Consider the following 26906-nt stretch of genomic DNA (forward strand, 5'->3'; position numbering starts at 1 on the left):
AGACACTGCTATTAAGACTTGATTGGTTTTATATGACCAGAATGGGAACAAGGATTAAAAGAGTATTAGCACATACAGTGAAAAGTAGAAGCAGCAAAGACCTCATGTACTCTGATCCCCCAGTGATTTGGTTCTTCTCAGGACTCACTGGGGTTAAGGATGGGTTGTTTGTCCTGCCCACTAGATTGTGTGGCAGATAACCACTGTCTGCCACTGACTGTCAGCACTTGCCTGCATCCCTGGATCTGGGGGACTCAGGACGCCTAATGCATATCTCTGAAGGGCTGGGGGACCCTGCCATCCCCAACAGGTCAGGAAACAGCAAACACAGCTCAGGGATCATCGCTGGTGGCATGTATAAGGGGACCCATGGCTCAGACTGTGTGGGCTCAGCACTGCTGGTGAGCAATGCTTTGTGTAACATACAACACTGCTGAGGGATGCTGACACTCACTGTGTGTTTTAAGTTTTGACCAAGAGAAATCCTTTATTCTTCTTCACTCACACACTAGTAACCTTCCTTTATTAGCTAAAGCCTGCAAAACTCACAACAAAACGTTTGACTGATCCTCAGGGTAGAATGCAACATATTCTTAGGAATCAATTATCAAAACAAAAAAAATCCTCAACTTCTGTATGTAATTTTTCTTTTTAATGGGTCATTAAAAGGCTCATTCTTGTGGTTCATTACTCCATACCTAGCTATAGCATTTCTCTCTTTCCTCTTAGTGCTGCTCTTATTATGGCATCTTGTGCTTCCCTCTAGACCTCTAGAGACATCCAGATATTTTGTTTTAATATTATTATCCTTGCCAGCAGCTGAATGCAATTGTCCGAGAGAGCAAGCTAATGTACACCTACAGTGCAAAACACTTGCAGAAAATCGAAGAAGAGAGCTGTGGCCAGAGAAGGGAATTAAGAGGCAGGACTCCTCGGATCTACCGTTCAGAGCTTACACATGTGGAAAGATTTTTTTTTAACCTCCTTTTGCTTCAGTTTCTAAACTGTTGAATGATCCATGAAGACCTGGATGTAAGGCGCTAAGTGCACCCACAAATATGTTGGTCTGCATTTCTTGTGCCCCTTAATCACACCACTTTCAAAACCTAAATTGGCAATTCTACCCATCTCCTTCGACCACTCTCCATCCTCAACTCTTCAACTCTTCCTTGTTATAAGTTTTTCCCTCTGTTGGGGGCTAGGATTTCTACTTCTTTTTTTTTTTAAGGATTTTTCTCCCATTTGTTGCTAAGAGACACTAACTACCGATACTTAAAGAGACAAGAGAAATGGCCAAGGTGGGGGAAGGGTGCAGGAGGCTACTCTCTTACCTTGGCAGTTTTCTCTTTGGAAGGGCAGCAGTGCCATGAGATCTTGGCCGGGGATGAGGGGCTGGGCTCGGCTCCTCTTGCTTTCTCACTGTCGCATCAGAGAACGGTGGAGCTGTTGCTTGTGGCGGGGAGATTTCTCTGCCACTGCCAGAGCCCAGCCCTGTCCTGCTTCTTCCTTGCTGTGGGTGCACCTTTGCTTGTAAGAGCAGCCATTGAACTGGGACCTTATGAATGCCCTACCTCACTGGAAATGACCCTCACCAGGCTCCAGTGCCTCAAGGGAAAAGCCTTCCAAGGGAGCCTCTCTGGGCTGCCTTGGGGAGCCCAGCACCACTGCCCAGGCCTGCCCCTGTGCCGCTGCTCCAGGTTTTTTCACTACACTGTAACCCTGCATGCCCTGCCTGCCAGGACACCCCCCAACTCCTGCTACAGCTGCAGAGCTTCTGATACATCTCACTTGCTACACCCGGGTCTGCTGGTCCCTGCCCTTCCAGCCGCTGCAGCAGCCCGGTTCGCCATTGCCGCGTGAGGGAGATGCAGCTGAGCCCGCGCCACAGCGCCCCCTGCAGGCGCGGGGAGCCACCGTCCCGCCCTGCCCAGCCGGGAGCCAGCAGCGCCCCTGGCGGCCGTGAGCAGAACTGCACCGAAGGGGAAGTGCCCGCGGGCGAGGGAAGGCTGCGGTTGGGATTCTGGTTCTGTTTGTTGTGCTGCCATTGCTGTTGTTTGTTTGCCTTGTTACACATACTGGTAAAGAACTGTTATTCTTTTTCCCCTATTGTTGCCTGAAAGCCCCTTAATTTCAAAGTTATAATAAATCAGAGGGAAGGGGGGTCATAATTTTTCTATTCCAAGGGAGGTTCCCACCTTCCTTGGCAGACACCTGTCTTTCAAACCAAGACACCCACCTTTTTGGCTGTTATGTGCCAAACTCATTTAAATTTCATCCAGAGACATCTGTAGTAGATGTTAAGAAAGCAATTCTAACAGGAAGGATAGCGAGGTAATGATAATTTCCCCCATAATGTAGTTAAAGGAAAGGAAATGAATATGTGGAAATGCCTGCCCCACCATAACTCTGTGTAGCTGCCAAGTGCTGCTGATCCTCAGGCCACACAGCCAGAAAGGAGGTCACAGGCATGCACTGCTGTGGTTTCATGTCCTTACAGCTGCCTCTCAGCTGTCCTGCCGCAGAACACCAGTTACCTCTTATCCTTTAGTATGTGGCTTTGTTTGCTTCCACAAGCTTCTGCACCCAAGGCCAGGAGCGAGGACGTGCTGCACAGCCTTGCAGAGTCAGATGCTCTAACCTTGTGCTGATGTGTACTTGCACTTCCCTTCACTTATCTGTCTCCTTCCTTGAATATCAAGAAAGTAAAAGATGTTGGTTTTAAGATGTGCTATGGCTCTAAAAACACAATTCACAGTTCACTGGGGTAATTTAGCCACTGAACAATTTACAGAAACCAGAAGTGCCAGGAAGACATTTTGGGGAGGTGAAAGCACATAATTTGCACTTTGATCATGATGTTCACTGTCAGATAAAATCAGCACAAAGAGCACCTGAGACAAAAATGACAAAATGTTGATGAGCCTTGATAGACAGAAAATGGAGAAAAAAATCCGAGAAGCCATTACAGAATCAAATGTGAGCAGCTGCATGAGCTAAGCCCAGTTCTGTAAGGGTCATAAACTCACCTTGGTTGTTATTTTGTACCTTGTTACTAGTCTGTGATTGGCACCTATAAATGCAAAAAGTCAGCTTAGCTGGAAATAGATGTGCTCTACACCAATTAGTATCTCATCCATTTAAAGATACAGAAAAAGGCACAGCTATGTAAGCTGCAAAACTGAGTGCTGGCAGATGAGGATTTGGAAACGCATCCAAGAGGGTCAGGTGGGAACTGGGGAACAGAATGGCAGCAGGAGGAAAGGAAGGATATATGGGGGTCATTGTTCCCAGAATCAGGAACAGGAGATAGGGTGTCATGGTGCTCAGTCGGCAGATTTGGATGTGCAGGCATCCTTATATCTGACGACAAAGTCTTGACTTATGTGTAAGGCTGCTTGGCAAAAAACACCTAGAGCCCAGGGGCTCCTGAGAAAGCCATCATTTTGCAGCTTTTGAAGGCACTAACAGCATGCTGTCAAGTGACTGAATGCCTGCTGTGAAATTCAAGCCCTCGGTGAAATGCGGTTTCTGCACAAGCAGGGTGTCGGACAAGGGGAGGGCAGCAAGGTGCAGGAACATAGTGCACACCTGTTTCCTGTAGACCCACAGCTCCCCACCCAGCCTGCCAGAGCTCAGCTAATCCATCCCACAGATCCCTTATAGCATCATCTCTTCTCTGCAGGGCTCTGCTCCAGTGTGGTTCAGGCTGCAGAACCCAGATGGGAGCTCTGGATGTTTTCCTTTCTATCCACAGAAGCCCTTTTATCTTTCAGCTGCCAAAGAGGCATGTGGATCCTGACAGGAAAATAATCAGCAAGTCTCTCTATCAGCCAGAGACATCAGAGAGACAAGCATGTCTAAGCCTCACTCCCATTCCCAGCCCTTATCTGCCTGGATGGAGCTGTGTGGCCCTTTGAAGAGCCCAAACTACTCCCCCATGCTGCACAGTGTCCAGGGTGATGATCATTGTCCTGCCCAGATCTCCTGAGAGCTGCCTTGCCTAACAGACTGGGCACAGCCCTGCTTTTTAGCCAGCTATCTTGGATGAGTGACAAGGGGTGTTGAATGGAAACAGAGTTGTCACACCCGTGGGGACTCTTGTGACTTGTCAGTGCTAGTGCGGTCCTTCCCACTTCCCCTTCATCTGCTCTGAACTGGCACCAAGAGTGCCACATCACCACTGCTTCTTGCCTAGAAATCATGCAAGAAACCTGCAATCTATTTTTTAAAAAGGGCTGAGTACTCTTAAAGATGAGGGACTGGGGAAAGGAATATGACTAAATAACACAGGAAAGAAAGTACACATGTTCCCAGACCTTCCAATACAAGCTCCAGAAAGGTTATGTAAGGTCCTGCTCACATCCATATTGTGCTGCTGTTTGGAGTTAATGCATAGTCTTGGAGACAAGAAGTTTCAGCCCTGGAATAGGTGCTCTCAGCCTGTCTGGGTAGTGTCCTCCTGTTCTGCCCAGGAGAGAGGCAACTAGCAGCAAAAAGAGCATCTAATCAGCTGCAATTGAAACCCACCCACCAGCTCCAATCCATCTACCAGCAAAGGGAAGGGCTTCAGACAAAATGTCCTCTACTTCCACAGAGAGGTGTCTGTCCTCATGAGCCTCCTGGGAGTGAGCAGGAGTTCTTTTTTTACAAGAAAGAACATTGAGGAGTGTGTGTGCTAACCACAGATTGCCAGCCCATTGCATGACTTGGCTGGGAGCAGTGTAACCCCACAATTCCTTCAGGTGTACAACAGGTCTTCAGTGCAGCAGTGGCTTCTGTGATGTGACTGATAAGGGGAATGAAAATCTCTACAGCATAGGACTGCATGGCTGCTGGCTACCACAGAACCTGAAGCATATCAAATCCAATGACCTCTCTGAGCAAGGTTTCTTTGCCATGTTGTCCAATGCTCATGTAATAAAAGAAAGTTTTATTTTTGGCCTGTCACAGCAGAACACTGAGCTGCAGATGTGATAAACTTTCTCAGGCATTAAAGTGCTGAAATGAAAGAGTCATTGCAGCAAATTTTGTCCTTCGAGTCCTTAAGCAGGACACAGACCATCACATCCTGAGTCATCCAGCCTCACAGCAGCACGAACTTGCTGTCTACACCTTGGGTTGCTTTCTTACGGTAAATCCACCTCCCTACCAGCCTGTCACAGCACAAAGCATTTAGCAATGAATAATATTTCTGCACCAGTAGGAACATCCCCTGCAGTTTGAGGATGCAAACAGTTTCTTCCTGGCAATCCATAGTGCAGCTGCCAAAGGCTACCAATCTGAGCTGGAGCCTTGGTGTTATTTTAAGCACTGTTCCCAGCTGCAGCAGCACTGTGTTTGCCAAAACCCTTCCTTCTAGAAAGGAAGAAAACTAGCCAGGCCATATGGTGGCTTTCAGGGAGATGAAGTGTTGACTTTTCCCAGCATGTCATGAGGATAAAATTAATCCCCACTTTAGCATAGCTGGTGAAGAATCTTGCACACCTTTCATGTTCAAACCCATGTGTTTTGTCTGTCCTTTTAACTCTGAATTTATACGTCCCTCAAACTTCAGCTTGATGTTTGGACCTAGATGAATACCTTGTTCGTGCCTATCACTGAACAAATATATGTAACATCCACTGAACTGTATTAAAAGCCAAAGGTAGGGACCCCACTATAAGTGCAGATAAATGAGGTCTTTGAGGGACAGGAGACTGGTGTCAGACTGACACAGAGCAGAATGCCAAGAATTTGTGCACTTCTGACTCACCTCTGGGTAGAGAAGGGTGATGAAGATAAGGGCTCTGCTCCAGGGTTACCAAACATTTCTGGACAAGTTCTGCTGCTGTTGTGCTCCCCTGCCAGAATTGAAATGCTTAGACATGTCCACCAGGTACCTGGCTATAAAGGTAGATGCAAGCAGTATCCACAGAACCTTCCTAGGTGCCAGAAGAGAGGTTTCCCTCCCCATATGCACAGTCATCCCAGGACACAAATCCAAACAGCCTCTGTTTTAACTACCCATCAAGAGACACACTCAACTATCATCTCAATCAATTTAGCAAATGTTTGCCTTAGATAAAACAAAACTGAAGAAAGGTAAGAGCCTTGTGTAATCTAAATCACATTTACTCCCACACACAGAGTAAGTAAAAAAATCTTTCCTATTGTGCACTGCAGCCTATGGAGATATATGTATAAAATAAACATCCCCATTCTAAAAGTAGTTAAAGAAGGGGTGTAATGAGCCATATAGGAAACAAATCGGGAAGATGAATCCAAGCGCTCGGTCAGCTCTAAGGGCTCCTAGCTTCAGTCTGCTTTCCTATAGCAGATCACAGCAGTCAATATCAGCAAACTGAAGCAGACCCTTTGGCAAAGAAAATGGCTATTTGAGTTACAAGATTAGGCCCCTGGCACTTCAAGTAATGGCTGGCATAGTACTTCAGTCACAAGAGAGATGCTGATGGGGATATTGCTCAAGGGCAATTCCTCTCAGCTGGTGTTACTTAGATTGTGCAGCGGCAACATCCTGAAGCACACCAAAACCTTTGGAGAAGAGTAAGTTTACAAAGGGTCTGATGCAAGGTTAAGACTGCCTGTTTGAGATGGAGCCCAAGGTCACAAGCACTGCATCAAATTAAGGCATTCTGGACGTACCATACCATTTTCTTGCCCATAATCCTTGCATTGGCTAGATTATGATTATAGCTACACTTGCCCACTGCCTTGCTCACCCAGGCCCTTCTGCCTTCTTAGCTTCACCTTGGACCTCTTTTATCCCTACAGACTTGCCTGACAATCACTGGATTCTGACTGGCCCCAGTTACCGTCACTTGACCTGTGCTGCTCACCCTGCTCAGGTGAAACTCTGAGTCCCAGGATACTCTGGGACTGTTTCCATGAGGCCATTGCCCTATTGTCACCCTTTGCTCTAGCTCATGTTCCCTTATAGAGCAGCTCCAGTCATAAGTCATTATCAAGAAATTCTCCTTTAGAATGCACCAGCTTAGTAGATTCTTTACCTCCAACTAAGGCCTGCAAGGTCTGGGGGTACCTGTAGCACAAGTAAATAGCCAGATGCAATTGCAGGAAGATCATCAAAAGCAAAAATGTCAGATTGCTGCAGAAATAGTAAGCTCAGTGAGCAGTTCTCCAACTACTGTCTCAGGGCACCATTGGATAACATGATGGTGTAAGACATTCACACCCATGAGAGCTGGTTCTTTTAATCCTGGGTGCAATCTGTGACAGGTAACTCCATCCATTCTTTTAAAAAAATATTCAAAGCCTGTGATTTGTTATAAAGTTAAGATACTAGAGCATGATTTGGGGAGAAAAGAATACATTTCAGAGCAAATTTTGCAGGCATGAAGTTATATTTAGTAAAGCGATTATGGTTCTGTTGTACTTTGTGCTGGAGTGCTATCAGTTGATCCTGCCTCTTTTCATTCCACTAGATTTGTTCATTGTTAAATTAATGAGGACTTTTCAGCAAGTAAATCACATGCCATTTAATAAGATTTCAGATGAAGTTGCAAAGAGGCACAAAGCATGTTGAAGTCTACTTGAAAACACCAGAGCTTTGTTCATCCTTAGTTACAATTACTTCCTTTCCCTGCCAAAGCAGAGTCCATTGTGCCCAAGCATGAAGACAAAGCTTGTTAATCCTTGTTAAGATACTCTGATGTTTGTTAGTATCATGTTCACTCCAGATTTTTTTCGAAAGCTTAGTCTATTTAAGCCTGATAGCAATATGCCTACAAACTTTTCAGGTTACATTTAATTAAGTTCCTGTTAAGCCTAGCTTTAGTAGGACATCTTCTCCCTTTACTTCCATGTCAGAAGGACCAAGAATGTCACAATTTCAACAGCAGATTAATCAATCAAATTATATGAGCTGCATGATAGAAGAAAACCTCACCTAACCACATTCAGAGCTAAAGGCCACATATGATTTTCACTGTCACTGTAGAACTTGCACACCCAACCCTTGTCTACACACCAACCAATGAAAAACTGAAACTGCTCAGTCTAAAGCATCTGCTGGTGTGCAGATGCATCTGTGCTGCACCTGTGCTGATCCAGCCAGTTTTCACTTAAGATGCTCCTTCTCTGGTAGAAGTTAGACTACCCTGCTTAGAAAACTGCTATTTTATTTTCCTCTTCTGGCCCAGTGCTTTGTGCTCCTGCCATGCTCTGCAGAGGCTGCAGTTCCTGGCAGAAATTGATCTGCCATGATGCATGTAGATTTGTGATGCTGATGATGCCAGCTTGAACATTAGGGTAACCTTGTCATTGTGACAGGTGAGTAAATTCAGCTAGAAAATCGCATTCTTTTAGGTCATAATGCTACTTTGCAGAACATTACAGGAGGCAGAAATATCTGTTTTAGTTTGAGACAGTCCGGATTTGGGGAGGAGTGAAAAAAAAAGTTTGAAAAACAAAATGCTCTAAGATACCTTTTGTTAAAACAAGTGAAAAAGCAATTCCTCTTGCTGCTATTATTTCTAACAAATTTAATTGACTGTTCACTCTCCTCCTAGTTTATCACAAAACAGCATTACAGCACTCTGAATGGAATATATGACTAAAGATAGCCTACCTATGCATTGTTCAGTCTCTGTACCTGTTTGAAGGGTGAAGGATTTCTTACAAGTACCTGCATTAGAAAAAAATCTTTTTCCAAAGGAAATTATGAAATATAAGTTCTTGTAGTGCATAGTCCTTCATCAATACAGCTACATTTCTTAAAGCAGAGAAATGTGAAATGATGGCTTTGTGGCAGAGAAGAGCAAAAGTAGGATTCAAATATATGACCTAGGAATCAAAACCATGTTGTTCTGGCTTTCACACTGACAGCAGGTGAAAACAGCTTGGAAAGATTCTTGTTCATGTGTCTCACTGAATGATGTGGCAGGGACAAAGGCACAGCATCACAAGTGAATCTAAACCATCTGTTAAATGTCACCATGCACAAAACATGTTACTGCATAAGCTCCACATCCAGACATTCAGATTCATATTCTAGTTGGGATATTAAATAAAGAATAGAAAAAATAAAAATGGTATGCAATTAATTCCTTGGTTCAGAGAAAAGCCAGAAGAGGCATAGCAGACAGGAACTGTGTGTCAAGACCTGTACTAAATGGAGTTTTTGCAAAAACATTTCAAAGCCTATGGAGAACCTAGAGCTGGAATAGCTGATCAGAACTGAGGTACCTAGTAAAGAAAAATAAACTTTTTGTTGTACTAGGAAAAATTCTGAAATCCTCATAGCAAGTTGATGCCACTGTTATTCTAAATATCTGCTTGAATTATTTGGAGCACAAACCCAAGAACTCAAGGCCTAAAGACAATCACTTTTATAACAGTTTTATTCAAGTCTGTGTGCTCTAGTGTTGAGACAAGGCCTAGATCAGCATTACACTGTAATACAATAATTTTAGCCATTGAACCAAGCCTGCTTGGCATCCTTGGTTTACAATTTACAGTACATCCAAAAAAAGAGCAAAGAGAAAAGAAATCCCAGAACGTCAACAACTTCCATTAGCTCTTTGCTTCACTTAAATATTGTTCTATAACATAAAATAATTTAATACAAAAAGAATTGTAATCCAAATACACATAATACATTGACACAGAACAGAGGAAAGATACAGTAGATTATGCACAAGAGTATTCAGCTGATGTGTTACCTACAGTGAAACAAACTGGACATTAATATAATTTAACTATTTAAGCCCAAGAGGGTCAGAGGCAACAAGTCCAGGTCACAAATAAAGCTTTTTAAAAAATAATGCAATCTTCTTTTCCTCTAAGCTTACTGCTGTACAGAAGTTAAAGGAAGGCTCCAACAAATCACTTAATTTGACAACATTTCATCACACAAACAAGAAAAACTTGGTGGCCTCTGTTATTTTACTCAATTCTGGGGTACATTTCCATTTGGTAATGTAACTGCTTCATTGCAGGTTCTTCGGGCAAAAGATACCTTCATGTGCTACTTCCATAGCAACAGACTTTTGAACACCATAAATGGAAGAGAAGACATACAGAGGTCTCCAAAACCAGACTGAAATACTTAAGCTGTAAGATGAATCCCAGTCCTACAGAGTTTGGAGTTCCTTATGAAGTACCCAACACCCTCCACACAGTGATTTCAACACAAGCAGGAACTATCCCATATCTCAAAGGATCAGACATGGGGGCATGATCTTACGCTAGAGAAATCTACTCACCTGGTTATTCAGATTTACAACATTGTACCTAGGAAAGTCAGGTCACCTATTTTTGCATCTGGCTTGAAATAGAAGCAAGAGCAGATCCACAATTAATAAGGCAAAAGAAAGAAGTAGCTTATAAAAAGAAGGAGGAAATACATTCTCTGGCTGAGAAATTCTTGGATTTTCAAAGCCACAGAAGAGACATTGTTAAAAGCACAGGTATTTTCCCTGATTTTTCCACCACTGTTGCCTGCTCACACCATATAAGCCTCTCAACTTAAGTCAGGCAAAATATCTCAGATATTTCCAACTTATCCTGAATTTATGACAAAGAAATCAAATGTAGCAGCACAGTGTGCTGTGCCAACAGCTGACAGACAAGAATCCTAGAAATCTAGTAAAAGTGGTGGATGTTGGTCGCTGCTGAACTTGTCAAATCTGTCCACCAGCCTGGAGGGATGCACTTGTAAAATGAGAAGAAACACTTGAGAATAGGCCTCAGGTTAAACTGTCATTTGTACACACAGCCTCCAGTCACCACTTACTGTCCCTTTACAGCTAGCAATCTGCTAATGCAGAAGTTGCTGCTCTTTTACCCCATGTCAGAAAACATTCTCAGAGCTTACCCTGCTTATGGTTAGAAGTAGCAGTCAAATAGGCATGGCATGTGCAGCCATGGAAAGGCCACAAGAGTCAGCAATCAAACCAGCATTTACCCAGGGGCTTGTTGAGGAACTTTGTCCTCAGGTTAATTGACTCCTTACTCTGACAATCAAGGTAAGAACCTGATCCTTCACCATCAGTTTCTACATGACAATCCCTCAATTCAGATTTAAAGAGCTTTGATCAACTGGGGTCTTGTGCATTTTGACCCACAAATACATTCCACTGACTTCAGTGATGTTTAACTATGTGATGAAGACCTCTCTGAATTGAGGCCTCTTCCCTTTTCACTCGAAAGTTGATTACCCTAAATACAAACTTTTACTACTATAATAATAGTAATAGATGCTCTTGGGTTTATGTGGTATCTTGTTATAACTGCCCAACATAATGGGCACCGGTGCCTATGGACTTTAGGTGGATCTAGGTAAATTCTACAGTTCAAACCTAGCCATCCCCCAAAGAGATCTATGTTGCAAAGAATGGATCCTACTCTCTGCCAAGAGCACTGGCCAAATTCAACCAGTTCAACTGGCAAACACTCTTAAGTATGCTTGCTTTCTTTCTTACTTGTTTTCCCCCTGTGGCTATATTCTTTGCAGTCTAGGATACCTGCATTATTATAGTTGTCAAGATAACCTTGAAAATAGAGCAATGGCAGAACTTATGGAGTAACAACTGCTTGAGATGCAGTGTGAAAAGTCAGCTCAGAGATATTAGCTGCTCTGCTCAGATACAAATGCTAACCCTGTTGACATTGTAAGAGCTGCTCACTAAAGCATGCCAGACAGAAGAACAAGCCTACTGTGAGTATTTGGGCAATCAGTTGAGCATGACAACTGATTTTGTGATATTGACCAGGCCTGGGAGAAAACAAATTATCCAAGCTGAGAACATTCACAAATTCCAGCAGAACTCAGGGAAGAAGCTCTGTTCACCTCTACATATAGTTAGACTCAAAAAGTTCAGTGTGCAACTGAGCTATGCCAAACAGTAATCAGAGGCCAGGTTTGTTCTGTAACTTAATTGCTGCTAGCAGCATTCTTATCAATGAAGCTTGGAAAAACATCAGCATGTCCTCCTGCATCACTATAACCTCACCAGCTAAGATCACAGGGCACAAAAGGTCAGGACGTGGCTAGAGCAATGTTTCTTCTCTCTCAGACCTGTATGCCTCTCCAAGACAAGGAGGCCAGTTTTATCCAACCTCAACATCTGTTCTTGAGAAAATGCTGAATGGAAACAATCAAGGTAGAATGGGAGACAGTGTTAATCAGTCTGAAACAGCATATATAAAATGAATTATTCTTGTCTTAATGTTGAGGTTTTGGCCACATTGAACACAATGTAGATTCTCACTAGCTATCCTGGCAACTAAAATCTGAGCATGGACAAGATATTACAGATGTACTTCTGATTAATGAAGGGCCTTTCCCCTGCCTCCCTCCATGATAATTTTTCAAATTGCTTATTTTAGGCAAATACAGCTTTGGAATTGCTCCTGCAGATTTGTTCTAAGCCCCCTTTTTTCTAGCTGTGAATCCATCTGACCCATCAGCTACAGACCTAACAGTAGCCCACTTCAAGCTGGGTTAATAAATCCACTATACTGCACACTAAAAATTTGTCATAATTCCTTGATATTAGTTCTATTGGGCTGCCTGCACATTATTAGCATTCAGACACAGTAAGGACCATATTAGGAGCTGATACACTAGAAAAACAATACTGCAAATACAGGAAAACAATCAGGAATGTGTACAGCTCCACTTTAAGAGCACATGAGATTATTTTTTTTTTAAAAATCTGTTTTGAAAAAAAGAGACTATCATTTTTAAAAGCAGTAGTGATCAGTATGAAAACTCCACCTTTTTGTTTCTGGACAATCAACTCTTCCACAGGTTAGAAACCATCAAGAAAAATGCCTCGTTTTGTTTCTACTATTTATTTTGGAGACAAAAATCTACAGCAAGTATAACCTTAATTTAATAAACTGAATAGGTGGTTTTACTTTTCCATCAGGATATTAGACATCAAAGAGCCAAATACAAGTTTGTCTCTGGCTTCCTATCTCATTCCAACCTTAACTGCATACTTAAAGCAATTCATAACAAAACTTAGACTTTCTGCCCATTCTATCTCTACAAATGAGGTAGTTCAGGGTAAAACAAAACAAACCAACCAGAAACTGGATAAGTTGGATGGGGCTTTGAGTAACCTGATCTAGTGGAAAGTGGTAGTGCCCATAGCAGGGGGACTGGAACTAGATGTCTTTTAAGGTGCCTTCCAACCCAAACCATTTTATAAAATTAAATAACTGTACATTCCTCAAATTCTTCTTTAGAACCCAACTTAATTATGATGCCAACAGTTTACCAAGTAGCTAGTACCCCTTTGTCCTTTGACTTTTATTAAGAAGGATAATTTCACTGTGTTATTTCCTGCCAACCTCCACTTCCACTTCACCCAATTCTATCTTACGCTTTTAGCTTGAAAATCTTTTAGGTCAAATCACACCTGAAATGTGTATCATTTTCTGCCTTACACTTGTTACTATGGCAACAAGAATAAGTAACCAACAAAGATGGGATGGGGCCAAAACCCTAATGGAGAAATACGGAGAGGCAGTGATAGCATGTAGCTCAACACAGGAGTGTAAATGGGAGGACACAAAATGTTTCCTGTGATGGTATTTGGCCTGATGTTCAGAGTACTGAAAGCTACAACTAGGAGGTCCCTCCAAAAAACCAACCTCAAGCCCCAGCAAGGAGACATGTGAGATGGAAGGCACCTCGGCATACAGGATGCATCTAAACATTTAAATATTTGAGAGGCTTAAAAACCAAACCCAAAATTAACAATATCCCCAAACAGAAAACTAACAAAAAATCCCACAGAGCTCAAGAAGTCATTCTCAGTAGGAAAATTATATTCCTGATCAGAAAAAAGATTTTTCACTTATGTACAAAATGAGCTAAAATGCATTTCTGGTATACAAACATTGATGAAGTGCTGAAGACTTTCCAGTTGCAAAAAATGGGAGATCCTTGTTAGAAAGGAACAATAATTCCAGTAGCTACATCAGACCCACTACCCAGTCACAAGTGGCAAGATAACTGTTATTCAAGCACACACCCCTTAGCCTGGGAGTGACTACTTCCACATAAAAAAATAAAGTTGATGTAGGTAATTTTAGAGGTTGTGTTCACCTCTGACCAGTGGCAAAACTGTTTAAAAAAGCCAAGCATGGGAAAAGCCAAAAATCAAACGCACATTTTAACTGCAGTATGACTTTCTGTTAATGCGTTCAACAGAGGGAGCACCAGAATAAGCCACTGATTCATTCCCATAATGTCTCCTGAAACTGTGAAAGTGAGGTCAATAACAGTAAGTTCTTCTTAAGACTGTATTGTTTGTTAAACGCAAAAAAAAAAAAAAAAAAAAAAAAAAAGAGAGAGAAAATAAAATATAAACCATAACAGGATTGAAAATAAGAGGGGGGGGAAAAAAAACCAAATTTGGTTAAAGATCCTTTCTGTCCAGCTAGCTAACATATTAGCTGGCTGTGCAAATCACTGTATTCTAGTATTAAAATAGTATACTTAAGAAAAAAAATGTAAGAAGGCATTCTTTCCTATAGATACCTTAATTATATTAATTATATCATCAACCAAAGATTTATGAAGTCTGAAAGTTATGCTCTGTGATAGTGAGAGCATATTTTGGTTCCTGTGTTTGCTGTATTTATTGTTTGTTTGCAAGTATGTTTTAACACATGTCTATCCTCTCACTTTTAATATCCAATTTTACCCAAATTGTAGTCTTAAATGAGTTCTATACATGGGAGCTAAGAAACTGTTCTTCATTGACAGGATAAGGATCAGAAATCTTTCCAAATGTAAATGCCCTTATTTTGTTTAAAATAAAAAAAATTAACAAAAAAAAAGGAGGACTTCAATCACTCTGCAAGATACAATCCTTCTTACTCACCACTGAGTTAGTAGGAGTTCTTGAGAGCATCCCAAAATACATGAAAAATGTTAGAAAGCAATAAGCATGTTTTCCAAGGAGAAACATTTCAAAAAAATAAAAAGAAACAAATCTATTTACATTAGCTTAAAATTACTTGCAAAAATAACAGGCTATCACTGAATTTTGGGACATAGGAATAGGTTTGGTTCTATACATCCAATGGGACTCCAGGTCCCAAATTCATCCCACAGAGATGAATTAGGTGTCAAATAAAAACTAATCTCAAGATAGAAAGGCGACTCAAGGTCGGAGGTTTCCTGTCACGTTTTATTTAACAAAACACTCCAAAGGCAAAGACCTTTCTTTACTTAACCATTACTGCCTCACCTTCAACAGAATGAGAAGGATCCAGTTTTGTGACATACCGAAGTAACATCTCTATGCAGTATTGTCCACAATGTCTTAAGATAACAGCATGCTATGAAGAGGAAGGCAACTACTCCCATTCCTAGAGGTACAGAAAAATATTTAATCATAAAATCACGCCAAACCAGGTTTTTCCCCATCAATCACAGAAAAAATCACTTTAAAAATACTCATTTTGTTAGAAATCTATTACAAAAAGAGTATTTTCACTGAGGTTCCCTGCCCCTGAATATCAACCCATTGCAATAATAAACTGGAGGGAAAATATGTATAAAAAGTTACATTTTTGTAACTAAAAATGACTGAGAGGAGATTAAGATGTACTTGTTGGTAAAACAGACCACTCTGCACTCTGTAAGAAGCAACAGTATTAGAAAAGAAGCCGTAACTATTTCAACACCTTAGTTTTGACACAAAACCTTTCTTCTTTCTACTTGTCCCACACTCAATTTCTATGAAACCAGTAGAAGAAATCTATCCAAAAAATCTGTCATTTTTTGCACTGGTTGCTATGTCTGTGCCTTCCCTCCAATATTACAGGAAAACTAAACAGGCTACAAGGATAGCATACTTTGAAGGGCTGACAAACTTCTTTCTATTTCCTAAATCAGCACATCAATTACATAAATTAGTGATACACACTGCCAGCTGGCTAAACAAAACTACAAATATATTTCTAAACCACAAACATTTCTCTCGGCTACAATCTCATTATTATTATCATCAGTTAAAAAACTGCCACTTCCTCTTTGTAAGGCCTGCATTCATATTTTTCTTTTGTCTTTGTTCTAGACCACTCAGCGACTTTCATGTTATCTTTTTCTCATTTTCTCAAAAAAAAAGAAAAGTGCAACTTTTAGACATTTAGGAAACAATACATTTATCAGAATTTTTTTAAAGTAAGATTTTCACCATCTTCCTCAAGACTACTACTAGAAAGGCAGATTAATGACCAATATTCTGACATTTTTGTTTCCCTGACAAATGGGAATACTAGCAACTAGTAGGAAAGAAAGATTTCTGAGCTGATGGGTTCATACCTTCTCATTGTCTAGTGGACTATAGTCAACCACTCCTTTGGAGATTTGGAGCATCTCAGCTCCCACAACTGGGGAGGAAAAACCCCACCAGATTAGGAAAGCAGTGAATTCAAACCAGGATGGGACAGATGGATACAAAGAGAGGTTTTGACCTAGCTTAAACATGCACACAGCCTCTGGGCATTAGGACATTGGCTGCAAAAGCTTCTGGAGTGCATAAGGTAAATCACCTCCCAACGTGTTGTCTTGAGAGCCTCCTCTCTGCCTGCCAGAAAATACCCCACCATCTACTGAAGTCAGGAGCCTTGTTTAGCAATTGAGTCCTCTTGTCTGATACCTCAGGCTGGCCACTGGAAGACAGTTACGGGCTGCTGCTCAGACTGCCTCAGGTTAATTCACATGATAGACTCAATGAAGATAATTGCATTGAATAAGGGTTTAAAAAAAAAAAAAAACCAAACAAAACCACAAAACAAACACATACCAACCAATATACTTCTAACTAGAATGTCTGGCAGCTTTGTGATAACAATATCTGGTTTGGTAACCCTGACCTGGATCCTTGACTTTTGTCATCAGTCCTACCAAGTTATTTAATGTAGCAATGTCCACTTGGTATTAGGGAAGATACTCTTTGGAGCTAAGTACTCATCAAAGTTCAGCTACATATCACCTTCACCAAGTGATTCTATAAAAGGGGGAGAGGGGCAGGGAAGGGGGTCAATTCTTCATCCTCAACTTTCTTAAGCAAAGAGGCGACAGAACAACTTGCCTTTATGTTTGTCTTTCCTGGGAACTTGACAGAAACCATAAAATTTCACTTGGTGAAATAAACTGGCCGACTATTAGAAAGTTTAGCAGGCTGAGTTATATCAGTGTGGCTAGAAAGGTGGCTTTCCATTTCATGCAAGTAAATGGATTTTAAAGATTGCTGTTCGAATGGAGCTATTCCAGGTGATGCCTTTGCCGAGCAGATGATACTCTCTCTGACATTTATAATGATACCTTTGGATAGAAAACATTACATTTCAGAACAGCTGATCCAGTTTTGTTTCAGATGTTTAAAAATGATAAGGAAGAATATGAAAAATAGATTATTTTAATGTCCTTCTTTTAAATGCTCTGACACAGCCTCTTACTGAGATTACTTTAAGGTAGATTTATAGCACAATCAAAATTAGCAATCTGTTGGATGAGTTTTGTCTTTTTGCTAGTGTCTGGGTCACAAACTGAGTTTTCAGAAACAGAGAGTAAAAGGATGCTTATGAAATCAATAATGGTAAAGGTCTAAATTTAAACAAAAGAGTCAGAAATTTATGTTTTCTTTAAGTATCTGAATCCCACCTTGCTTTATCATAATATCTTGCCAAAACAGTCAACAGTCTCTCCAGCTTCAACATCCAGTGTAGCACCATTAAGGCTAGCTCTGGAGCATTTAATAGGGAGGGCAGCAGGAAGTTATTCTGCCATTAAGCATTTTCCATGGAACGTGATAAACAAGAAATATGTGACCTTTCAAAACAAAATATACTGCAATTGCTTGAAAAAAAGGTGCACTTGACTAATGGAAACATGCTGGTTTCAGTCCTCACACAGAACTAAGAAGTCTTACACACAGTTCTTCCCCATACATGCTGGTTTTTAAAATCAGGTTACAAACATCTAAACACACAGGTTCACTGTGCTGACAGCTGCAGGAAGTATTCAGCTCTACTGCCTTCACAGCAGGACTGGACTGCCCCAACAGGCTGAGCACTGCATTGGCAGCACTGTCAAAAGACTTATTTGCAACCAAATATCAGCAGATTAGCAAAACAAGCACAGATCTGTACAAGTACAGTGAACAGACATGCTGTACCCTGCAATAAAGCAGACTACCCTATTACACTCATATAAAGGCCACATCCCTTACATATAATGCCAAATCTGGGGAAGATTGAAGCTCTCATTACAGCCAGTAAGACATACCTGCAGTGGCACAGACACACTTGAAATCTTTGTACAGAAAACTCTGAGCATAGGCACACCCCATTTGTGACTTCCTCCTTCCAGACAGGGGTCTGTTCTTGCTCCAGATCTAGGAGTGTTTTATGTATTTGAACAAGAATAAAATTCTATGTATCTATAGTGCCTTTCACTCAAAGATCTCAAAGGACTTTATACCTATTATATATGTCCCAACCCCTCCCCTTGTGAGGTAGGTATTATTCTTATTATTTACAGATGGGGAAATTCAGGCACAGAGGTTATATTATTTGCCCAGGGTCACACAGTGAGTCAGAGACAAAATAAAACAGAATCCAAATGTTCTGATTCCTGTTTGCACAATCCAACTGCTAACAAGCCTCATTTTCAAAACAGCCTTAAACAAGTACCAGTGTATGTAAGAACAGTCTTGGGTTTCATGGGTCACTCCTAAAAGGTGTAAGAAAGAAGAAAAAAATAGACAGAAAAAGGTTTGGTAACACATAACTTACTTCTTCAAGCCAACACATCTTTAAAGAAAGTTTCTGCTAACTCCCCTCCCAAAGCTGAGGCAATTTGACTATGAGCCTGAGAAACAGGTTGGGGGAAAAAAGAGACTGATGGAAGTCTGAAACAAAAAGCCAAGCTAAACAGCTATACTATAACCCTTCATCTTGAAAGCACAGGGTCATAAAAAAATAGGGCTGAGAGGGACCTCAAGAGACCACTGAAGTACATCCAACCTACCCTGAAGCCAGGATCAACTACACCTACTTGTTTCCAACAGTCTGGTTCACCTGCTCTCAAAGACCTCCACCAGTGGAGACGCCATGCCCTTCCCCTGCCATCTGTTCCACCTTATGTTGTCACATGAGCAAAAGAGGACAAACAAGTCTTAAGATAGCTACTTCTGCTCTTTCACTGGGGGTATGATGATTCCCAGGCCTGTCTAATGATCTGAATGTATTTCAGAGAAGGTAGTCTCCAGATATTTATTTGTTTCTGTTCTGGATTCCTTGGGAAAACATCAAACACTGATGTCTGCTGTAGTGTAATATTTAAATATTGTTTGAAAATACTGATTAATACCAGGATAGATACCAATATACTTACTGCAAGTGCCAAATCCTACAAGGTCAATAACAAAAGACTTTGATATGGTAATTTTAGCTCATTGCAGATTCAAACTGCAATAAGAGGGCAGGGAAGACTACAGAAAAACCCCACAGCAAAAGTCAGCAGCTCAGAGTTGCCAAGTTTCACCCAAATGCAGACAAAAATCAGGCAGCTGGCAACACATCTTCAGCAGAGGCAGCACCATATGATCTCTGTAGCATCCCTCCATCTTGTCTGTTTTCAAAGTGCATTCTCAGTGCAAAAAGTAAGATTGAATTTAGAGGGGCTCACTGCCCCCAGTGGTTTCATATTAAGACCAGAATTCTTGCTTGAGTTCATATGCTGCAGCTTTTTGTGTGTTAAGTTCACTTCTGCATAGCGGAATGGTGCTGTCCTGGCTCTGCCCCTCAGCATCTATGTCCAACAGTGTCCGCTCCTCTGCAGGAGGACCCACCTGGAAAGGAAGCAGCGCAGGCAGTCCAGGTCTCTCTTCTACAGTGCTGCTGCTACTAGCAAAACAAGAGTCCAGATTGCTTGGAGTATCAGTACTTGAACTGTTGGCAGAAGATTCACCCTTGGCATTGCTGGGTGACACAAACCACCAGGGATCAAGCCGCTGCCGACTGGCTGCAGGACGTGGCCGGGGTAGGAACTCCAATGTCTTGGGTCTTTCCAGTGTGGGATCCTGCTGTGCATTCCATCGTCTCGGGGTTGGAGGAAAAACAAGGTTGGGGTCTGGCAGGCGAGGGACCTCACTGGGATCTCTGCTCGGACTAGGTGTTTTTAATACACCTATCCAAAACAATGTGAGAGAAGAGGGGAAAAAATGTTAGATGTCACTGCTAAGTGGTTCCTACAGATCTCAGTTTATTGTATATACCATGCAAAAACACGTCCAAAGCAGAAAGACTCCATTCAGAATCTACAAACTCTGTATCTTCAAGATTATGGCAATCTAAAGATGCTGGAACCAAAACCATTACTGCATTATTCTGTTAGCAATTTGTGTTAATAAACCTTCCACAAGCAAGTCTTGCTGGTCTGGTCATCTCAATGAACATATAAGCAACAAGTAATTATACTGTTTCTGTCTTTATCCTGAAGAGGGAAAACAAAGATGACTGAAAACCTACCTGCTCCCAGTGCTCCAGTTAAACAGCTACTGGAAGGGCATCCACTGGTTGGGCACCCATTGACAACCAGTCCACTCCCTTTGATTGCTCCATCAGAAGGTGTGCGCCTGTGTCCGCTTTGCTGGGTGTGGGAAGAGACTGTCACATGTGTGGGAGTCAGGGACTGGTTGGGGTCTTGTTTGAATCTCTCAATCTGGACATTGACCAGTGGGTTTGTAATGGCTGGCAAGGGAGCCTTGACTGTCACTGGGCTGACAGGCATCTCATAAACCACAATCTCATCACTGTCTGAGCGCAGCAGGGACCGGGTGGAATTACATTCGGAAATGGAAGACAGGGAAAGAAGGGTGAGGGATGTGGATGGTTCGCCTAGCAACAACAGGGGATCATCCTTCTTGAAGATCTTCCGGGAAGGTGGACTAGTGCTCCTCCGTGGGCGTCCAGCTCGCTGAAAAATGCTGTCACGCTTCTTCTTCTCTTCCTTGGGCATCTCTGGCTCTTCCTCAATCAGCAGCTGACACTTCCCTGCTTCTAACAGATCAAAACCCAGGCCTGCAGCAGCCAGCACTGCTCCACAGCCAAGCAATGCAATCTCACATCGCTTGTGGTGGGAGCTGCTACGTTTGAGGCTGTTGGTGGGTGTCAGCTGTGGGGTACTGGTAGCAGAGTTTACAGGGGTGGACTCCTCATTGGCATCACTAGAAGGACCATCCCACTCTTCATTCTTCTGAAATGGGATGCAGAGGTATGACTGATTGTGGACAGGTGAAGGGTGCACTTTGCCCTCTCCATTAAAATATTCGCTGTCCTCATCATCTGGAAAGCAAACGAAAATAGACTTTGTGTCAATGGAATATTTTCACTGGCAAATTTCATTGTCTCACAAATATAGTTCAAAACAAGCTTCTCCTCAGAAGATACAACTGTTCTCCTCGCAAACATCATTCATCAACTCCCAAATACAGTCTATTGTTTCCAAAAAAGACAGGTTGAGAAAAGTAACTGGAAGCACTATCAAAGTGAAAGAAATTAGCAAAGCATTCATCCATTTGGGATTAACCGCAGAACTGCATTTCAAAAACAACCTATACCTCAGTAACTTCTAGAGTAAATTTATGTGTTTGTGAGTGAGGAGCAAAAAGTAGAAAAATTTTAAGGATTGCTCCTTACAAGTGAAGGTGTAAGCATGCTGCACATGTAAATATCATTATTCAGGAAAGGAGCTGAGAAACAGCATGGAGCTAGAGGATAATTCATAGAAGAGGGAGAAGCACAAGCAGTGAGGTGAACAAAAAGAAAATCCAAAAGGAGAAAGTGGACACTTGACAAAGAATAAAAGAAAAACAGATAGCAAATAAAATGAATACATTGCTGTAAGGTACCAGGCAAAGGACAGGAAAGAGGTTCATTGAAATGTGAATGGAAGAGGGAATGAGAGTATGAAGTTCAGGGAATTCCTTTACCCATCTCTGCTAAGCTGGTGAATCCTGGAAAAGCAGGTGTAGTTCTCTGGATCTTCCCAAGATTTGGTGCACTGGATGACCACTGTTTGCATCCTTCTACCAGAGCTTTCAGACTGAAAATATTTGAAAGATGTGAGAAAATATACCATGCTTACAACCAGTTTCCATTCTCCCCTTATATATTCTCTATTGATCTACTTAGGGTATGCATGTATCCAACTACATAGATCTGAAGTCCTCCCACAGAAAGAAATTTTGTGACATCTTTACAGCACTTTAATATTAAAAAAAAAAAAATTAAAAAAGTAAAAAGGTCCCTTCCTCATTTGTTACACTGTAGCAGTCAAAAGGCCTCTGCTGATAACTAACAAGTTATGAATGCCGAATAGCAGAAGGCACCGCTACAAAAATCAGATTAAACATTTTCTTTTTACATCAAGGCATAATCTTTTTAAATCTTGATTTCTTTTTGCAGTCAATCTTACCATGGCAGGTAAAAAATAAACTGTTCAGCAAGGGGAGAGGGAAACACCTCTAAAAATGTTTTCATGTGAAACACAAATGAACAATGAAATTCAAAGATCACTCACTAGGACAAATAAAATAATACTGGCCATGTGTCTATATGATAAACCCCAATATTTTTCTTATAAAGAAAACACTGTATTGAAGTACAGTTAAAAGCACAAGTTCTAGATTATGGAAAAAAGGCAACTAAACTTAAAAATAATGTCATTGTTTCTTTTACTTACAAACAAAAAAAACCCAGGAGAAGAACTCAAACCCCTACTTTTACCTGCGTCTAAAGGTATGTTACCAGGCCCCTGAACTTACTAGTAATCTCTATTCATAGGTTTTTATTATCATCGTCCTGCACTAGTTTCATTACATCAGTTTCATGTCAACAACTTTGGTTAGCAGCACAACTTCTTGATATATTAATATTCAAAGTTTTATTATTGATTTATCAACATAGTCTGAACTGGAAAATTTCTGGTGCCTTTCTCAACATCATACTGTTGGTGAAAAGCCACACACACTTAGGATAAGCAGAAATTACATGGAAGGAATAAAAAAGATCTGCAGATAGTCTAAATGATCTCAACAGAACACACAAAAGCATTGACTTGTTATTAAAAGAACAGAAAACTCTGAGATAAGATCTCTTTCACCTCCGTTACTAACTTGCATTGTTTTTTTAATAAGACATGTAATTCATTACCATCATTCCCGTAAAGAGAAAGGGAAATACAACCATATGTAAGACACCTCTTATGATTCTTATTTTCCACCAGAATCATTACGCATTTCTAAGACAGCTTCCATTCCAGGATTTCAAAAATTTATTATATTGGGGTATTCTTTTGCCTTGGTATGAGTTTTATCTCTGCTCTCTACCCAACTGAGATGCTGTACTTGTCACCAAACTGCAGCAATAGCAAGGCCACAGGACTGGAACATGATCCAGCAAATGATCAGTTGGTTGATGACTGTAGTATAGACGTTATACTAAAAGTATCCTGTACAGTTCTCAACTGCATTGCAAGTCCATCCCCATTAATCACTCTGCCACATGCAGTACCCTGCTGCAATCTTGAATCCAGACAGCACAGCACTGAACCCTATCTGTCACTACAAACAACCACAGGGTTTTGTAACAGACATGCCATTCAGTGTGTGGGTCTGTTCTGATTTACTCCCTCCACAGTATACTCAGCTGTGTAACACAACACACCAAATAATGCATGTTGGATCTAAATTACCCAGGCATACAACATGCCCACCTAGGATACATACTATAAACAGAGATGCATATTAAGGGAAAGCTGGTGAGTGAAAATGAACCATGTTAGCAGTGTGAACACATTCAAATCTTAATCTCAAAGCCCTTCCAATATGGGTAAAGAATTACTGAGGAAAGTGAGATTTCCATAGAGCTGGGTAAACACATACTCAACTTAGTTTGCTTTCTTTTGACTTCTGAGTGCAATCTTCCCTTGCAAAGAACAGTTTACTGTTACTGTCAAAGTGCAGCTCGATCTGAACAGGAAGATCAAGAGCTACCAGAATTATTTCAAGGCCTGTTACGTTTGCCTTAAGGGTATAAAATTTTCATCCTTCCCTTTTATTTTTTGCTCCTTCTCTTTTCTCCCCAAATTACAAGCAGATCTCAAAGATCTGTCCAGAAGGTTGCCACACATAATTTTAATTAGACAGTGGTGTGCATTTGAAAACAATTCAAAACATGCTGACTTAGAGAATGTTCCTACTAGAGCAGTATTGTCTGCTATTGTCCTAAGGAAAGAACAACTGGAATGATTTGAAAGCACTACCACTAAAACTGTATTTCAATCACCAACATAACAACTCAGGAACCTAAACACTGCTTACCTGTAATCTATGTAGATTAACTAAGGAAGGTTGTTACTTACTTTGTTGTATTATGACTAAGTAACTTTTCTGTTGCCTTTTTCTACTGGGAAGTCAAAAGCACCTCTTTTTAAGAATGGTAAGATGACAAGGTTTATTTGCCCAGCAAATTGCAAAAGACTTCCCTACAACTGTAAGACAGCATCTCTGGTGTCTCAATACCATTCTGTAATACCATGTTAAGACATTAATATAATGCTGTAGTGAATTTAAAAAATGCCTGTTGCCAGGCTCACCCCTATTTAGCTTGCTAGATTTTAAGAGATAACTGCTAAAAGGATTTAAAGTCACATTCATTAACACCTTCCGTAAAATTAGTAACCTGTGCGAAAAGCAGGGTGACCATCACCCATGCCATAGTAAGTCTGTGACTAATCAATGCCAAGTTTAAAGACAATTATAACTTTACAGTATATTCTTGAGAATACCATAAGATCACAACTGAACTGTCACAGAACTAATCCAACATAAAGCTTCATCCAGCCTCTGCAATTCAGTACAAAACCTTCCTGCTGCTGTACATATATACTTTAAATTCAAAGATAAATAGAGAGGCATGAATAATCACGGTATCTTTTCATGACTGCCTTTACTTGATGTTAATTATAGGTCACTGCAATTCTCACAATGCTATTCTCTAATGACCTTGGAATTATCTCTTGTGAAGAATACATGAAAAGTGATAAAAATTACGAAGATAAAAGTTCCCTGGATCACAAAATCCCATAAGCAGCAGTAACAGCAGCACTTCTGCTACCAGAACAACGTTATGGAGAATACTTGAACTGAACTTCTCTATCCTAAGTTTAGCTCTTCACTTTAACCCAGTTTTCCCAGGGTTCAGTATTTGGGTCAGCCCTGTTTAGTATCTTTATCAATGATCTGGATAAGGGGATTGAGGGCACCTTCAATCAGTTTGCAGTGACACTGAGTTGAGTGGAAGCGTTGATTTGCTGCAGGGCAGGAAGGCTCTGCAGAGGGATCTGGGCAGGTAGCATCCATGATGAATCAAGGCCAATTGTATAAGGTACAATAATGTGAAGTGTTGGGTTCTGCACTTTGGTCACAACAATCCCATGCAATGCTACTCATCCCCATCAGTGGGGATTACTGGCTGGAAAGCTGCTTGGTGGAAAAGGATCTGAGGATGCTGGTCAACAAGCAGTTGAATATGAGCCAGCAGTGTGCCCAGACAGCCAAGAAAGCCAAAGGTATCTTGGCAGGGAAGTGATAATTTTCCTGAACTCAGTGCCAGCAAGGCTGCACCTCAAATCCTGTGTTCAGTTCTGGGACTCTCACTACCAGAAAAACACGGAGGAGCTGGAACATGTTCAGAGAAGGGCAACAGAGCTGGGGAAGGGTCTAGAAAGTCACTCATATGAAGAACAGCTGAGAGAGCTGGGGTTGTTTCACCTGCAGAAAAGGAAGCTGGGGGAGTCCTTATCACTGTCTACAACTCTCTGAAAGAAGGGCCTAGCCAGGTGGGGGTCAGCCTCTTCAGCCAAGTATCAAGTGACAGGACAAGAGAAATGGCCTCAAGTTGCACCAGGAGAGGATTAGATTAAGTATTAGGAGAAATTTCTTCACTGAAAGGGGGGTCAGGCATTGGAATAGGCTGCCCAGGAAAGCGATGGAATCACCATCCCTGGAAATGTTCAAAAGGTGTGTGGATGTGGCACTTGGGGAGATGGTTTACTGGTGAGCATGGTAGAGGTTAATGGCTTGACTCAATCTTAAAGGTCTTTCCCAACCTTACATATTCTGTGACGCTTTATCTCCTTACCCTGTAAAATAAGAATTTAAAAATACTAAAGAACAGCAAGAACTATCTTTTGAGTCACTAATACTTACTGCAACTCTGCTCCCTTTAAATTGAAGTCTGCAGTCTGGCATGATCTCAGCAAGGAGTGGTTCGTTGTATATTAGCTATACTGCCCTCTCAGCAACACTCTCATGTTACAGACAGTCTGCAAAATGTGATATCCACATCAAGTCTCCCTAGGAGAGATTCTGAGTACTACAGAACATCTCAGTTGTAGAGAGAACAGGACAGTTTTATGAGCAACTACAGTTTGCAATCAACTCCATTCCAGCTGTCTGTGCCCAAAAGCAATCAGTGCTTCAGACTGCACAGCAATGAACAGAAAATGGAAGAGGTCTAGTCCCACAATTCTAAGAATGTGATTTCAAGATAGAACTGGTATTTTCCAGCTTCAGTGATCCCCTGTCTTTTTACATAATTAATGACTGTAAAGTGTAACATCTGTTTACCAACCATTCAAATCTTTTAGAAGGTCAAAATAGCCTTATGTTTAAAGGACCATTCCAGCAATGATTTATTTGAGTTCTGGTATAAATAATTCACACACACAAAGATAAATAAAAAGTATCCACAGAACAATAACCTAGAGAAACAGAGGTACAACCTCTGTATTTCTGGAAAAATCACTTTCAGGATTGCTTCACTCAAGGTGCATGTCCTTTTCAAAA

At 41.2% G+C, this 26906-nt stretch overlaps 1 protein-coding gene across 5 annotated transcripts in view; it reads right to left on the reverse strand.

Moving 5' to 3' along the window:
• The window catches only part of MAP3K9 (mitogen-activated protein kinase kinase kinase 9), a 94676-nt gene that overhangs the window by 25278 nt on the left and 42492 nt on the right, over positions 1–26906 (reverse strand). For 2 of the 5 annotated variants that reach the window (XM_033062231.2, XM_033062232.2), the window contains exons 9-11: positions 21987–22099; positions 20524–21339; positions 19845–20182 (exon numbers count right to left, since the gene is read on the reverse strand). In XM_033062231.2, coding sequence (XP_032918122.1) covers positions 19845–20182; positions 20524–21339; positions 21987–22099 — 1267 coding nt within the window. Of the gene's footprint in view, positions 1–9341; positions 20183–20523; positions 21340–21986; positions 22100–26906 lie in introns of those variants that run through there. The other 3 variants (XR_004418193.2, XM_033062233.2, XM_033062230.2) reach the window with 3 other exon arrangements.

This window comes from Catharus ustulatus, chromosome 6 (assembly GCF_009819885.2).
Source record: "Catharus ustulatus isolate bCatUst1 chromosome 6, bCatUst1.pri.v2, whole genome shotgun sequence".
NCBI lineage: Eukaryota > Metazoa > Chordata > Aves > Passeriformes > Turdidae > Catharus > Catharus ustulatus.